The sequence below is a fragment of the Mauremys mutica genome, chromosome 2 (assembly GCF_020497125.1).
Source record: "Mauremys mutica isolate MM-2020 ecotype Southern chromosome 2, ASM2049712v1, whole genome shotgun sequence".
In the NCBI taxonomy this organism is placed as follows: Eukaryota; Metazoa; Chordata; order Testudines; family Geoemydidae; genus Mauremys; species Mauremys mutica.
Genome location: NC_059073.1, coordinates 86,913,899 through 86,930,756, shown reverse-complemented (window position 1 = coordinate 86,930,756; position 16,858 = coordinate 86,913,899). Strand labels below are relative to the sequence as shown.

Sequence of the window (16,858 nt, the reverse complement as noted above, 5' to 3'; positions counted from 1 at the left end):
TGAGATTCATAAATGTCAATAACGACTTAAAGTTAATGATCAGAGGGGTAGCCGTGTCAGTCTGGATCTGTAAAAGCAGCAAAGAGTCCTGTGGCACTAACAGACATATTGGAGCATGAGCTTTCGTGGGTGAATACCCGCTTCGTCGGATGACCCACTTTGTCGGATGCATATCATCCGACAAAGTGGGTATTCACCCACGAAAAGCTCATGCTCCAATACGTCTGTTAGTCTATAAGGTGCCACAGGACTCTTTGCTGCTTTTAAAATTAATGGTTGTTCTCAGTGATACTGTAGTCAAAAGTTAGTTTTTCAACACTCTTTAAAAATATCGCATTCTAAGGGCTTGGCTACACTTGCAAGTTGCAGCGCTGGTAGAGGCTTTCCAGTGCTGCAATTAGTAACCGTCCACACCTGCAAGGCACATCCAGCGCTGCAACTCCCTGGCTGCAGCGCTGGCTATACACCTGGTCAGGTTGGGGTGTAGCGATTGCAGCGCTGGTGATCCAGCGCTCCTCATCAAGTGTGGACACACACCAGCGCTTTTATTGGCCTCCAGGGAATAAGGAGATATCCCAGAATGCTTTTAACTAAATTACTTCCTTTGTTTTGTTATGCAGCCTCTCTTTGTTTTGTTGTGAACTCCAATCGGAGCTCCGTTGAACTGCTTATCTAAAAAACAAACACTGATCACAGCAAACAGGAGCTATCTGTACCTGGCTGTGAACGATCAAATGAGAGGCAAGCAGTTTGCTTGACAGAGAAACAGCGTTGGATGCAGGCCGTTTGCAATTAAGACTAAGGGTTCGCGAACATTTTGTGATTTTTCAATCCAGGGAAGCTAACACACAGTGTTGGCTCCAAAAATCCACTCTCTCTATCTTCCCCGCTCCCTGTCACAGTACACCACCCTCCACCCCCATCTTTTGAAAAGCATGTTGTTGCCACTTGAATGCTGGGATAGCTGCCCATAATGCAGCACTCCCAACAGCGCTGTAAATGCTGCAAATGTGGCCACACACCAGCGCTGGTAGCTGTGAGTGTGGCCACACACCAGCGCTGGCCCTGCACAGCTGCACGACCAGCGCTGTAACTCCCAGCGCTGCAACTTTCAAGTGTAGCCAAGCCCTTAGTAAGACTTATCTTAACCCAGTAAATTCCTAAAATAGCTTTACTTACTGATGTATTGAGTTAATTTTCAAAATGTTGCTTACTACAAATAAGAGGTTATCTTCTTAAGGGAAAAAGTCTTTCCCTCACTGTATACCTAGTTACATCCATACAATAAAAACTAGGTTTAGCAGAAGACATAAAAATCACTTTTTTCTTCTTCAAAACAAAAAAACCACTAGGGCTGCTAAGCTATTAAAAAAGTAGTCACAATTAATCACGATTAAAAAAATTAACTGCAATTAAGTGCACGATTAATTGCACTCAAACAATAGAATACCATTTATTTAAATATTTTTGCATGTTTTTCTACATTTTAAACATTGATTTAAATTACAACAATACAGTATACAGTGCTCACTTTATATTTTATTACAAATATTTGCACTGTAAAAAAACAAAATAATATTTTTCAGTTCACCTAATACAAATACCATAGTGCAATCTCTTTATCATGAAAGTTGAACTTACAAATGTAGAATTATGTACAAAAAATAACTGCATTCAAAAATAAAACAATGTAAAACTTTAAGGCCTACAAGTCCAATCAGTCCTACTTCTTGTTCAGCCAATCGCTCAGACAAATAAGTTTATTTACATTTGCAGAAGATAATGCTGCCTGCTTCTTGTTTATGTCACCTGAAAACGTGAGAACAGGCGTTTGCATGGCATTGTAGCAGCTGGCGTCGCAAGATATTTACGTGCAAATGTGCTAAAGATGCATATGTCCCTTCATGCTTCAACCACCATTCAGACATGCGTCCATGCTGATGACGGATTCTGCTTGATAACGATCCAAAGTAGTGCGGACCAATGCACGTTCATTTTCATCATCTGAGTCAGATGCCACCAACAGAAGGTTGATTTTCTTTTTTGGTGGTTTGTGTTCTGTAGTTTCTGCATCACAGTGTTGCTCTTTTAAGACTTCTGAAAGCATGCACCACACCGCACCTCTCTCAGATTTTGGAAGGCACTTCAGATTCTTACACTTTGGGTCGAGTGCTGTAGCTATCTTTAGAACGCCTGTTCTCACTTTCAGGTGACATTGTAAATAAAAAGTGGGCAGCATTATCTCCCGTAAATGTAAACAAACTTGTTTCTCTTAGCGATTGGCTGAACAAGAAGTAGGACTGAGTGGACTTGTAGGTGCTAAAGTTTTACATTGTTTTGTTATGGAGTGCAGTTTTGTAACAAAAAAAATCAATCTACATTTGTAAGTTGCACTTTTACAATAAAGAGCTTGCACTACAGTACTTGTATTAGGTGAATTGAAAAATGCTCTTTTGTTTGTCATTTTTACAGTGCAAATATTTGTAATAAAAAGGAATATAAAATGAGCACTGTACACTTTGTATTCTGTGTTGTAATTGAAATCAATATATTTGAAAATGTAGAAAAACATCCAAAAATATTTAATAAATTATAATTGGTATTCTGTTGTGTTTTTTTGAGTTAATCGCATGAGTTAACTGTGATTAATCGACAGCCCTAAAAAAAACCCCAAGGTTTGTGCTCATTTTTCAGTTTTAAACATGCTCAACTTTAAGGGCTATTAATACTGACATGGATTACTACTGCAAAGTTCTATGCAAGTTTCCACAGTGACCTGTCACCGGAAACAGTGCAAAAATTTAGTAATATGGACAAATGAGCACTTCCTAAATCACATTCATTGAATTGTGGCAAGCAGAAGTACAAATTAAAGATTAAAAGCATCACCTGTCCATTGAAGACCCTTGTAAAAAGAGTGTTTTTGTCTTTTAACTTCAGTTCCAGGTCCATGAAAGTAAGCTTGTTTGTGCTGACCTGAAACTTATCGTTGGTAAATAATGTGCCAGAAATTCGATTGTAGCATTCAATTGGTGCAAGTCCCCTCTTCTTGGGAGGAGCACACCAATCAAAGCTTAAAACAAAAAGGTAAAATAATTAGAAACTTCATTTTTTGAAAAGCAGTAAAATGTTTAAATTGTAGACCTGGAAATTTCTTACTCTTCTACACTTGTGTATGGTATTAACCTTCCATTCCAAAAACATTCAAAAATAGGCCTTTTTCCCCTGGCCCCTTTTTCTACCACAAAGCAGTCATCATCGTCGTCATCTTTTAATCCTAGATTTAAAGGAACACCAGAGTTACCATAATAAAACAAGAGCCAAAATAGGAATATATTGCAACGTTTACCTTGTTTGTTAAATTACACATACATTCTGTGTACAGTGAAACTATTTATTTAGTAGTTATATACCACAGAGGGAAAAAAATAATTACCAGTAATTCTGTTTATCATATGCCTTTTCTTTCCCCAGGTTAAAATTCCTTTCTTACACTAAATGGCATTTACCAGGGAACAAAAGCATCCTTTTGTTGAATCAGATCATCTTATCTTGAATATCCAAAACAATTATCTCCTCCACAGACTCACACCTACATTCAGACCCAGTTTCAGAGGCAATCGTTTTAACACTAGAAACAAAATCTAATTTTGTATCTCTTACACCCTAGTTATTCCTACAGCTTCCAGCAGTACAGATATCCAGCCAGTTGACAGCAAAACTGTCATGTACAGCCTTCCTTAGGCGTACATGAGTTTAGCCCAAAAAATCTACTTCTCACAGAAATGAAGCCTAAGGGAGCACAAGTATTATGTATGTACACAACTTTCATAATTTAGTTCCAAGTTTCTCAAACAGGGGTCACCGCGTGTGTAGGGAAAGCCCCGGCAGGCTGGGCTGGTGTGTTTACCTGCCACGCCCGCAGGTCCGGCCGATCGCAGCTCCCACTGGCCGCAGATTGCTGCTCTGGGCCAATGGGAACTGCTGGAAGCGGCAGCCAGTAAGTCTCTCAGCCCGCGATGCTTCCAGCAGCTCCCATTGGCCCGGAGCAGCAATCCGCGGCCAGTGGGAGCTGCGATCGCCCGGACCTGCGGACAGGGAAGGTAAACACACCGGTGCGGCCCATCAGGGGCTTTCCCTATACAAGCGGCGACCCCTGTTTGAGAAACCCTGATTTAGTTCACCCTAAAACTGAAATTGTAAAACTTAACTTGAAAAACAGGATTAAATCTCAACTTGGTTTAAACTGCTCCCCCATCATATGTTTTCACCACTCAGTTTCTAATTCATATCAGTACAAAGAATTGTGAGATAGCTCAAGATGGAAATTTGCCATAAAAAATGGATGAGGAGTTTCTCAAAATTTGGAGATCCGTATTTGCTTCAGAAAGTATGTTCTTGAGTCTTTTTAAGCAGATTCTACCAATGATGAGAACTCGAAATATGCATGTAGCATGTTGACAAAATGTAGGATTATATATATATAAAACTGTCCCCAAAATGGTGAAATTTAAAACTAGTTAGATTTAACTGACTTACGTGATGGAAAGCATGGATCATCAGGATATGTTTCTTTATCATATAAGAAAGGATGGTAGCGGATGATGCCCTCCACTATACCTTCTCCTTCAACATGTGACTTAAACTCAAAGCTATCTGCCGCAGAATTTATATATAATGTCTGCATGTCATCTTTGATCTCTCTAAGGTTGACCATCCTAGGTACCTTTCCTTTTTCAAACATCAAAATCTAAAAGAAAAACAAAACAAGTGTAATTTTTTCCTGTCATCAACAAACTACCGTCAACACAAAATGTCAACTGATTAACTACATTTTTTAAATTAATCATTAAATGTCTCAGTTTTCCATGAAATCACACACATCTTTCAAACACTGCAGTATTTCAGAGCAATTAACAGTAAATATAATTACAGCAATGTATTAATGACATATAATACGTTACCATATATATCCCACCTCAATATCAATGTTGTTGAAAGGTCCAGCTTCTTTCAATGTAGCATTAGTTTCATTTCCTTTTGGTCCATGGATATAGTAATGATAGATATGTCTGAAGTTATTAAAAAAATTATTTTTAACTAAACCAAAACACACACAGGAAAAACTAAAGCAATCTAAAGTGCAAAATGTACAAAGCCTAAATATATTCATAAGTGTTTTTATATTAAAGAGGTGTGGGGTTTTTTTTAATTTAAATTTAACTAGTTCTTGGCATTGTTGGATATCCAAATTCAACAGCATTAAAACCACATGGTGAAATGACTAGCCAAGCTATGTTAGCTGCATTTAAAGGTACATTATTTTTCTTTCACCAAGTGAAAAGGCCAGGGTACTTAGATATCTACTCTCAGACTTATCAGAATAGGTGAAATACTTGCATTAGAGGAAAGATTTGGAAATATTTAGATACCTTTGCAAGGCAATAAGTGACTATGGTGATATGTATTATTTTGATGACAGTTTCCTTTATAGTAAGGTACAATAATAAAACTACTGTAAAGCATTTTGAAATCTACAGATGAAAAGTGGTGTATAAGAGCAAGGTATTTTTATTTATTCTGATGATCAGTTTTGTAATGGTGCCAAGTTATCTACACAATAATTAGAATGTCACAAATAATCCTTATGCTTTCTTTCATTTTACTACAGTATGAATAGCTAGGTGTGCATGCAATGATGCATTAGAGAAATTATCTTGTATAATTCTCGTTCTCTAAAGGTATATAACCCAGTTTTCAGAAGTCTTGAGAATCTACATATGCTATATTGTATACTCTGAATCCCAAATCCTGTGAACACTAATAACACATGTAAACTGTTCCACTGACTTCAATATTTTAATAATTACCCAACCCTTTAGGCTTCAGCAAGGCTACTCATATACATGCCTAATTTAGCCACGAGTACTCTCAATAAAGCCTAAAGTTAGTTAGAAGCAGCAAAGAGTCCTGTGGCACCTTATAGACTAACAGACGTTTTGCAGCATGAGCTTTCGTGGGTGAATACCCACTTCTTCAGATGAAAGAAAAAGTTAGTAACTTAGCAACTAAAGTTAGTTAGTTAGTTATGGAAAATTACTGGAATATTTAAGTCAATGGGACTACTTGTGTGTATAAAATTAAACTCATAAGCCCTGATTCTGCAATTTAGCAGATTTAGAAAATTACAAAAAGATTTTTCCTTGTAACGTTCAATGAAGATTCATACACTGAGGGAGTTTGTAGATTTGAAAAGTTTTACACTTCTTCATAACAGAGTGGAACAGGAGTATAGTTTGTAGTTTATATGATACCAGTTAAGTGTACAGTAACTCCCCAATTAAATGTCCTTTTGCCTAATGTTGTTTCGATCTTATGTCCCTGCTCCGTTACAGAACATGCTCGTTTAAAGTTGTGCAATGCTCTGCTATAATGTCGTTTGACTGCCTGCTTTGTCCACAGCTGGAAGCTCCCCCATCAGCTCCCCTATGCCCCCCCCCAGCACCTCCTGCCCACCAGCGTACCCTGCAGATCAGCGCCTTCCCCCTGCTCCCCCTGCCTGCGGCAATCAGCTGGTTTGCAGCATTCAGGAAGCAGGAGGGAGGAGCGAGGACACAGCATGCAGGCTCCCCCACCCTCCCCAGCCTCCTGAACGCCGCAAACCAGCTGATTGCCACGGGCAGGAGGTGGGGGGGGGGGGGTGAGGACGCGGCGTGCGGAGTAAAGGGGGAGGAGGTGGGGGGGGAGAAAATGTGGGTTAAGTCTGGGGGCTTGGAGGAAGGGGTGGAGTGAGCGGGCTGAGGGTTGAGCCCCCTGCCCCTGGTGCTTGCACAGGAGAGGAAGCTCCAGTTGCTGCTGCACAATGTGCTTCTCCTAGCCTACTTGCCTGCCTCATTGCCTGCAGTGCCAGTGGGCTGTGCCTGGGTGGGGTAAGGAGGGGGCACATCCCAACTATAGCACTGTACTGTACGTACAGTATGTTTGTAAACACACAGCACGTACACACTATCCCCTCCTCCCACAATTCACTGTTGCTTTATGGCCCAACAGCCCTGCTCAGGAATAGGGCTCTACACCAAGTGCTGGCAAGGCCACCAGCTGCCTGCAAAGCAGCTGTGGGTGGTGCACAGCAGAGGCACTGCTTTGCTGTCCGACAGAATAAACAATGTTTTAATTTGTCCCCCTCCCAACCCCTTTTGCTGGAGGGAGGTAAGAACACAGGGGGAGGCAGCCCGCCCAAAGCAAGTTACAGGAATAGAGAGTTCCAGCGCCTGCTTCACTGTAGCAAGGGGGAGAAGTGGTGTAGAGATGTACAGAACCTGGCCCTGCTCCCATGAAAATCTGTGAAATCCACAGGAGCTTTGCCATTCACTTTAATGCCAGCTGCATCTCTCTGCCCCCACATGCACACAGCAGAGAGGGGGCACAGCCCTGCAGCAAATGTTATTTTCCTCCTCTTACTACATTGGCTGCAATGCTGTTTAGGTATTGAGTGCATGGTTACTAGGGGAGATACGGCGGAGCCAGTTTTCCAGGGCACCCTAAAAGAGAGGCCTTTGGTCCTCCAGCAGGGCTCCTGTGAAAGTAAGAACCTGCAAGAAAGTAAGAACCTCCATAATTAGTCCTAGCCTAAACCCAAAGGGCTTCAAGTAGGAGGGCAGATTACCATGGAGAATGACATAGGTTTTCCAAATTCTTTCCCTTGCAATAGTTGATTGATGCCGCACAACTCCAACCACTCCAAGCTGAAGGGAGTGAAGAGTAGCACATGCATGCACGTCTGGAGGATCATCACCCACAGCATCATGAGTCAAATACGTCCAGCAAGTGACAGTGGAGTGCCTAGCAGTAGCAGTACCACTAGCAGCAAGAAAACCAGGAAACCCATTAGTTTGGGTACTAAATTAGACATTTTAAAGCATTTTGATGCAGGTGAGCATGCAGTAGACATTGGCATCGCTCTAGGTCTTACTCCGACCAGTGAGAGAACAATTCGGAATAATGCCAAAAAGATCAGGGCTAGTGCTCGGTGTGCAACACTGCTTAGTACTACTACAATAATTCGATCAAGTAGTAGTTTGCTGAAAACACAGAGCATCTTCTCTCACTGTGGATAGAGGACCAAAACCAGTGGAACATACCTCTAAGGCCTGGTCTACACTAGGAGTTTGTCGAATTTAGCAGCGTTAATTCAATTTAACCGTGCAACCGTCCACACCAGGAAGCTAATTAGTTCGACCTAGAGGGCTCTTTAGTTCGAATTCGGTACTCCTCCCCGACGAGGGGAGTAGCGCTAAATTCGACATGGCTATGTCGAGTTAGCCTATGTGTGGACGGAAATCGACCTTAGTAGCTCCGGGAGCTATCCCACAGTGCACCACTGTGTTGACGCTCTGGACAGCAGTCCGAGCTCAGATGTTCTGATCAGCCATACAGGAAAAGCCCCGGAAAATTTGAATTCCTTTTCCTGTCTGGCCAGTTTGAATCTCAATTCCTGGTTGGACATCGGGGCGAGCTCAGCAGCACCGGCAACGATGCAGAGCTCTCCAGCAGAGGGGTCCATGCAATCTCAGAGTAGAAAGAGGGCCCCAGCATGGACTGACCGGGAAGTCTTGGATCTGATCGCTGTGTGGGGCGATGAGTCTGTGCTTTCGGAGCTGCACTCCAAAAAACGGAATGCAAAGACCTACGAGAAGGTCTCCAAAGCCATGGCACTCAGAGGATACAGCCGGGATGCAACGCAGTGCCGCGTGAAAATCAAGGACCTGAGACAAGGCTACCAAAAAATCAAAGCGGCAAACAGATGCTCTGGAGCCCAGCCCCAGACATGCCGCTTCTACGAGGCACTGCATGCCATTCTCGGTGGGTCTGCCACCACTGCCCCACCAGTGACCGTGGACTCTGAGGATGGGATAGTGTCGACGGGCAGTTTCTCGGCGATGTTCACGGATGGGGAAGATGAGGAAGGGTTTGTGGAGGATGAGGCAGGCGACAGCGCTTACAATACTGCTTTCCCCGACAGCCAGGATCTCTTCATCAGCCTCACAGAGATCCCCTACCAACCCTCCCCGGCCGTTAACCCGGACTCTGAATCAGGGGAAGGATCAGTCGGTAAGTGCTATAAACATGTAAACATTTATTTTTTAAAAAACAGGAATAAAAACTATATGAAAAGAAGGTCAATGCATATGGGGATAGAACAGAAATCCTCTTGGGAGAGCTCCACGAAGCTCTCGTAGAGGTACTCGAAAAGCCTCCGCAGGAGGTTCCTGGGGAGAGGTGCCTTATTGGGTGCTCCGTGGAAGCACACTCTTCCGCGCCAGGCTATCCTCACGTACAGTGGGAGCATTGCCTCGACGAGCATGGCAGCATAGGGCCCTAGTCTGTGCAGGGTTTCACGCAGCATGCTCTCTCTGTCTGTCTTAGTGACCCACCTCAGGGTGATCTCGCTCGGCGACTGCTGCATCTAATTAGGGGAATTAGTGTAATGTTACTATTGGGAATGCTTCACTTTTCCTTTGCATAACAATAAGCGTCGTTTAACAGCCATGTGGTGGAGGCTGCAGAGGGGAAGCATACAGGGATCTTTCCCGGGGACAGCCGCGAGGGGGTGGAACAGGGTCAGAGTTTATGCTTTCCAGATTGCCTGCAGCAGGAGGGCACTGCTATATATTAACTTTTAAGCAGCCTAAAGTTTACGGCTTACCAGGCCTGGCTGCTACACGGATTCTGCTGTCCTGCCCCGCTTGTCTGATCTCCAGTGCAAGACCCCAGGCAATGAAAGCGAATGCCGAAAATTCGAACTTGTCCTGAGAGCGCATGAGATAGGTGCCGTGTATGGTCTTGTTCACAGAAACAGACTACACTGTGTTCAGTGTTCGCAAACATGCATCTTTGCAAGGAAATCACTTCCTTTTTCCCATCACACAGCTGCGTCTGTTTCACGACCTGCCCCGGCATCCCCCTCACAGAGGCTGGCGCAGATTAGGCGGCGAAAGAACAAGACTTGGGACGAGATGTTCGCTGAACTGATGGCCTGCTCCAGAGCCGAGGCACCCAGCAGAGCCAGTGGAGGGAGACCCTCTCTCAGCAGCAGCGCTCACACAGCGAACGGGAGGACAGGTGGCGGCAGGAAGACCAGCAGGCGACTCAAACGCTGCTTGGCCTAATGAGGGAGCAAACGGACACGCTCCGGCGCCTTGTGGATGTTCTGCAGGACCGCAGGCAGGAGGAGAGAGCCCCCCTGCACTGTATCTGCAACCGCCCTCCCCCGCCACAAAGTCCTGTCCCCCCCTCACCCAAAATAACAAGAAGGAGGGGCGCTAGGGGCCGTGAAAACTGTCACTCCACCCCAGCAGAGCGCTCATGTACCAAACAGCTCTCATTCCCTAAAGTATGAGAATTGCTTCCCTTCCTGGCTCACCCAATCCCAAATCCCAGTTTCATCCCCCAACTGTGTAGTTGAGTATTAAAAATAGTTTGCTGTTAATTACTGTTTCCGTCATGTTTCTTTGCAGAAGACTTTGTGTGAAGGGGCGGGAGGGGTTTGTTAATTGCATAGGACAGCCACCATTAGCAGGGTACAGACATGGGGGCAGGATCAACAGCAGGTCACACACAGAGTGCAGTCACTAGGCACCCGGGTCACTCTGGGAGGTGTCTGCTGCCCCAGGTCAGTCTGGGAGGTGTATGCTGCCCCAGGGTCCGAGCGCCTGGCATCCACAAATGGCAAGGCAGGCTGCCCTTACCATGCCCTTCCACCCTAGCCATGAGCCTCTCCGATGCCCTGAGCCCCAGCCAGAGCCATCATCCCCCTACACCTATTCACCCTTCCCACACACCCCTCACCCCTTCCTGCAAACCCACCCCTTCCTGCACACCCTCCTGTAACCGTCCTCCCCCCAGAGACCGCTGTAGGAGCAGGAGTCTGTCATTGCTCGAGTGTAGAAGCGGTCTGTACATCACTGCACACCGTACCCACCACAGTCTGCGTCCCTGTTTGAACCCTTTAACGCAAATTCGTTAGTAAAGAAAACTTTGTTAATTAACAATGTTCCAATAACTTTATTTTTAAACGTCTGTTGGAAGGGGGGAAACCTGGTGAACGGGGTATGTAACCGCTGAAAAAAGTCAATAGTAATTGAAACAGGGGCAGGTTCAGCTTCTCTGTAAAGAGACTGGACAGTCATAGGTTACCCTGCTCTCTGAGGAACCTAGCTTTCAAAGCCTCTCGGATGCACAGCGCTTCCTGCTGGGCTCTTCTAATCGCACGGGTGTCTGGCTGAGCGTAATCAGCAGCCAGGCGATTTGCCTCAACCTCCCATCCCGCCATAAAGGTCTCCCCCTTGCACTCACAGAGATTGTGGCGCACACAGCAAGCTGCAATAACAATGGGGATATTGGTTTCGCTGAGATCTGAGCGAGTCAGTAAGCTCCTCCATCTCCCCTTGAGACGTCCGAAAGCACACTCCACCACCATTCTGCACTTGCTCAGCCGGTAGTTGAAGAGTTCTTTGTCACTGTCCAGGGCGCCTGTATAGGGCTTCATGAGCCAGGGCATTAGTGGGTAGGCTGGGTCCCCGAGGATCACTGTAGGCATCTGCACATCCCCAACCGTTATTTTGTGGTCCGGGAAGAAAGTACCTGCCTGGAGGCGTTTAAACAGACCAGAGTTCCTGAAAACACGCGCGTCATGAACCTTGCCCGGCCACCCGACGTAGATGTTGGTAAAACGTCCCCTATGGTCCACCAGTGCTTGCAGCACCATTGAAAAGTAGCCCTTTCGGTTAATATACTGGCTGGCCTGGTGGGCCGGTCCCAGGATAGGGATGTGAGTCCCATCTATAGCCCCACCGCAGTTTGGGAATCCCATCGCGGCGAAGCCATCTATGACGACCTGGACGTTTCCCAGGGTCACTACCTTTGAGAGCAGTAGGTCAACGATTGCGTGGGCTACTTGCATCACAGCAACCCCCACGGTAGATTTGCCCACGCCAAAGTGGTTCGCTACTGACCGGTAGCTGTCTGGCGTTGCAAGTTTCCAGAGGGCTATGGCCACTCGCTTCTGCACACTCAGGGCTGCTCGCATCCGGGTGTCCTAGCGCTTCAGGGCAGGGGACAGCAAGTCACACAGTTCAAGGAAAGTGCCCTTACGCATCCTGAAGTTTCGCAGCCACTGTGATTCATCCCAGACCTGCAGCACTATGCGGTCCCACCAGTCCGTGCTTGTTTCCCGGGCCCAGAATCGCCGTCCCATAGCATGAACATGACCCATTGCCACCATGATCTCCGCGGCGCGGGATCCCGTGCTTTGTGAGAGGTCTGTGCCACTCTGACACTTCATGTCCTCACCGTGCTGCCGGAGCCTCCTCGCCCGATTTCTCAGCAGCTGACTGTGGAAGAGGTGGACGATAAGGTGCGAGGAGTTGACAACGGCCATAAGTGCAGCGATGATTGCAGCGGGCTCCATGCTCGCAGTGCTGTGGCGTCCGCGCTGTCACTGACCAGAAAAGTGCGCTAACAGATTTCCCGCCGGCGCTTTCAGGGAGGGAGGGCGGGAGTGACGGTTGAATGACGACAGTTACCCAAAACCACCCTCAACACATTTTTCCCCCAGCATGCATTGGGGGCTCTACCTAGCATTCCAATGGGAAGCGGGGACTGCGGGAACTGTGGGATAGCTGCCCAGAATGCACCGCTTCCAATGTCGACGCTTGCCCCGTTAGTGTGGACTCACAAAGTCGAATTAGGTGTCCTTAGTGTGGATACACAAATTCGACTTCATAAGGTCGAATCCACAAATTCGACCTAAGTTAAATCGAACTACTCTTGTAGTGTAGACATACCCTTAGTTTGTTAGTGATACAAGCTAAGGCAAAAAGTTTGCGTGACAATTTGAAGAGAGACCAAGGTGAAAGATCACAGAGACGTTCACAGCAAGTCAGGGATGGTTTGATCGGTTCAAGAGCTGCTTCCACCTGCATAACATCAAGATGTCCGGTAAGGCAGCTAGTGCTGATAGTACAGCAGCTAAAAAATTCCCCGACTATCTCAAGAAAATAATTGAGGAAGGTGGCTATTTCCCTAAACAAGCCCTCAATGTCGATGAAATGGGCCTGTACTGGGAGAGGATGCCTGAGCGGACTTACATTTCCCGAGATGAGAGGACAGCGCCCAGATTTAAAGCAGCTAAAGATTGTCTAACCTTGCTTCTAGGTAGTAATGCTGCCGGAGACATGAAGATGAAACCACTGACAGTGCACCAATCTGAAACACCATGCGCTCTCAAGGGATTTTCAAAGGAACACCTTCCTGTCATTTGGAGATCCAATAAGAAGGCATGGATAACTGGAGCTATTTTTTCAGAATGGGTGACTCTCTATGCTGTCCCTGCATGGAAGGAATACTGTGCCAAGGAAAATCTTGATTTCAAGATTTTATTGCTTATTGACCTGTGTGAAAACATCAAAGTTGTCTTTCTGCCACCTAATACCACATCACTCATCCAACCCATGGACCAAGAAGCCATCACTGCATTTAAGGAGTATTACTTACGCTGTACTTTTGACCAGCTCATCAGAGGAGGCACCGATGGGGAAGGCAAACCTATGATTCGGCAATTTTGGCATGACATCATCATCCTGAAGTGCATCAATAACATTGGTGAGTCCTGGGCTGAAGTTACTCAGGCATGCATGAATGGTGTGTGGTGGAAGTTGTGGCCTGAATGTGTCAATGACTTAAAAGGATTTAAAGATGTTTTCCCCTCTATGAAGAAAGATATCCTCGGCTTGGCCAAGAAAGCAGGTTTTGATAAGGTGACAGAAGCCGACGTTTCACAACTTCTGCAATCACATGGAGAAGAGCTAACCAATGAAGATTTGATGCAACTAGAGGTGACGAGAGCAATGGAAGAAGAGGGCCAAGAAGTAGAACCACCACCAATCCATCGAAATTTGACTGCCAAAGTCTTTCTGAAGCTTTCCAAATGATTGAAGCTGGCTTGCAAATCCTTAGTGATGACGATCCCAACAGGGAACGCAGCTCCAAAGTGATTAGGGGAGTTGGTCATCTAATGATTTGCCATAAAGAAATTTACCGGGGGGGTGGGGAGGAGAAGGAAAGCAAAATAATCTCTAGATGTGGGTTTTGTTTTTTTTTTTGAGTTCAGAAAGTTCAGCAGGAACAGCAAGAGGAGCAGCTGGATAATCCACCCTCTTCCACTCTCTGACTCCATCACCTCAACATAAGAACATAAGAACGGCCGTACGGGTCAGACCAAAGGTCCATCTAGCCCAGTATCTGTCTACCGACAGTGGCCAATGCCAGGTGCCCCAGAGGGAGTGAACCTAACAGGCAATGATCAAGTGATCTCTCTCCTGCCATCCATCTCCATCCTCTGACGAACAGAGGTTAGGGACACCATTCTTACCCACCCTGGCTAATAGCCATTTATGGACTTAGCCACCATGAATTTATCCAGTTCCCTTTTAAACCAAGCTTCATATTCAGCAATGATGATTGTAGTATTAAATTGTTTCTTTAAAATTGTTTAAAACTTATACCTGTATTAAATTGCTTGCTTAAAATTGTTTTAAATGTACATAATGCCTTTTGTCTGACAAAAAAACATTTTCCTGGAAACTAACCCCTCCATTCACATTAATTCTTATGGGGAAATTGGATTCACTTAACATCATTTTGCTTAAAGTCGCATTTTTCAGGAACATAACTACAATATTAAGTGACAAGTTACGGTACTGAATTTCAAAGTCATTAGAATATTTATCATCAACATTATTAATAGTAAATCCAAACACAAATTACATCACTAAAAGTGTAAGAACAGATTAGAATCTGACTTTGCATAAGAGGTTTTTTTTTTAAAATAAGAAAAATCTTTTACAAAAATTAAATGTTGACTCACGCCAATTGCCTTGTCCAAAGATTAAAATAGTTTTTCAAGTACTGCATGTGATCAGGTTGTACACCTGTAACGACAACCGCAGTGAAACTCTTCTTGTCCCTTTCTTCCATTATGAGATTGTGTAGAAATCGTTCATCATCACTGGTGATATGAGCAGAGTCAGATGGCTATAAAAAGGGGCCAAAAATGAAACAAAGACAGGAATTGAACGGTATACTTTTCTAAGCCCCTCTATATCATTTCAAAGATGGGTGAAAAAAGTCCTACCAAGCATATGGAGGCAAAAATTGCAAAACACTCTTATAGCAGACATTACATGGGAGGCTAATCCTCTTTGTTTAAGAGCATCCTACTTAATAACAGTCAGTATTTGGTGCTCTCAATTCAGCAACCTTCAATCTATCAACACCTATGTAATTCTATACAGGAGTCTTATACTGCCACATCACTGTAGTAACTGGACATCTTCCAGTAATGCATTAAGCCAGTGGTTCTCAAACTTTTGTACTGGTGACCCTTTCACATAGCAAGCCTCTGAGTGCAACCTCCCCATAAAAATTAAAAACACTTTTAAATATATTTAATACCATTATAAATGCTGGAGGCAAAGCGTGGTTTGAGGTTGAGGCTGACAGCTCGCGACTCCCCAGGTAACCTCGCGACCTCCTGAGGGCTCCCAACTCCCAGTTTGAGAACCCCTGCATTAAGCTATGTGACTAACTTATGTTGTGTGGTTCATTCTCTCATTGTCTAGCGGGGAGAAATGTGTGTAGTGTTTTGTTTTTGAGGCTTTCCTTTCTAAGTGTACATGCTGCTATGGGTTTAAATTAGAAAAGGTAAAGGTCCAAAAAGTGCACTTTGCACATGAGTGGGAGGTAGAGAGCCCTTAGTTCCTGTAGGAGTTTGTTCCACAGTCTCAGTCAGGCCTCAACACAGTTCTTTCTCCTGCACAGATAATCTTCACTCTTTGATAGGAAGTTCCACTGTGCCTAAGAACAGGAGCAATCAACCGCTGTCCATCATCCTGGATCCTTAGGCCATCTTTTAGATATGCTGGGCCGAAGCCACTGGATACTGGACGCAGTATCTGACCCTAATGCTGTGACGCTGTGTCTGGGCAAGGGGAAAAGGTGAACCGGAGGTTGGCTGGACATCTGGAGTAGGTCAAAATTGTCTTGGCAGTATGGGGTCATCATAACAACAGTAGCCTTGTCCTATCTTATGTTGGATATTTTTCTAGGGATCATGGTGATCCATTGGAAAGCACAGAGGAGACTTCAAGACTATCAGAGGAGGGAAGCATCTGGGAGAGATCCTAGGCTCATGCCTCCCCTAGAACTTTGCATTTGGCATTCTCTGTGATGGCAAATAGGTCTATGGTCTGGTTCCCCAATAGTCAGCATATTGGGTTGAGAATGGATTTCCACAAACCACTGCTTATTTATGGTTACTATATTTCTGTTTCCGAAATTCATGAGAACTTTGTTAACCCCTGGAAAAGGCAGGGCCACTGGGGTCACTCCATGTTGGTGACACCAACCGCAGAATTTGATGACTTCCAGACAAGTGGGAAAAACTGTGCACCTCCCTGCTAGTTGATATAGTGCATTGCCGACATTACACTACACTACAGAGTTCTGTAGACCAGCTAGGACCACTACACAGTCCAACCTGATGGCCCTCAGCTCTAAGATGTTCACATGTAACATCTAAGGAACATACTCCTTGGATTTGGAGGTGATTCAGGTGGATGCCCTAACCTGTCCCTGATCCATCCATAGTAAATGTCATTGCTGGGAAGGGGGTCAAGGAGGACACCCCTTTTCTTGCATTCAAGGGTTCTAGCTATTAGGTGACTTCTCAAAGGACTTGGGATGGTACCGTGACCAATCTCTTCACGTAGTGTTTGGTTGGGGTATGCACTGGCCTTGG

At 45.0% G+C, this 16,858-nt stretch overlaps 1 protein-coding gene across 1 annotated transcript in view; it reads right to left on the bottom strand.

Moving 5' to 3' along the window:
- The window catches only part of SMCHD1 (structural maintenance of chromosomes flexible hinge domain containing 1), a 185,267-nt gene that overhangs the window by 142,284 nt on the left and 26,125 nt on the right, over positions 1–16,858 (bottom strand). Inside the window, exons 8-12 of the mRNA XM_045005127.1 lie at positions 14,927–15,093; positions 4,979–5,072; positions 4,540–4,750; positions 3,160–3,277; positions 2,890–3,073 (exon numbers count right to left, since the gene is read on the bottom strand). Coding sequence (XP_044861062.1) covers positions 2,890–3,073; positions 3,160–3,277; positions 4,540–4,750; positions 4,979–5,072; positions 14,927–15,093 — 774 coding nt within the window. The remainder of the gene's footprint in view (positions 1–2,889; positions 3,074–3,159; positions 3,278–4,539; positions 4,751–4,978; positions 5,073–14,926; positions 15,094–16,858) is intronic.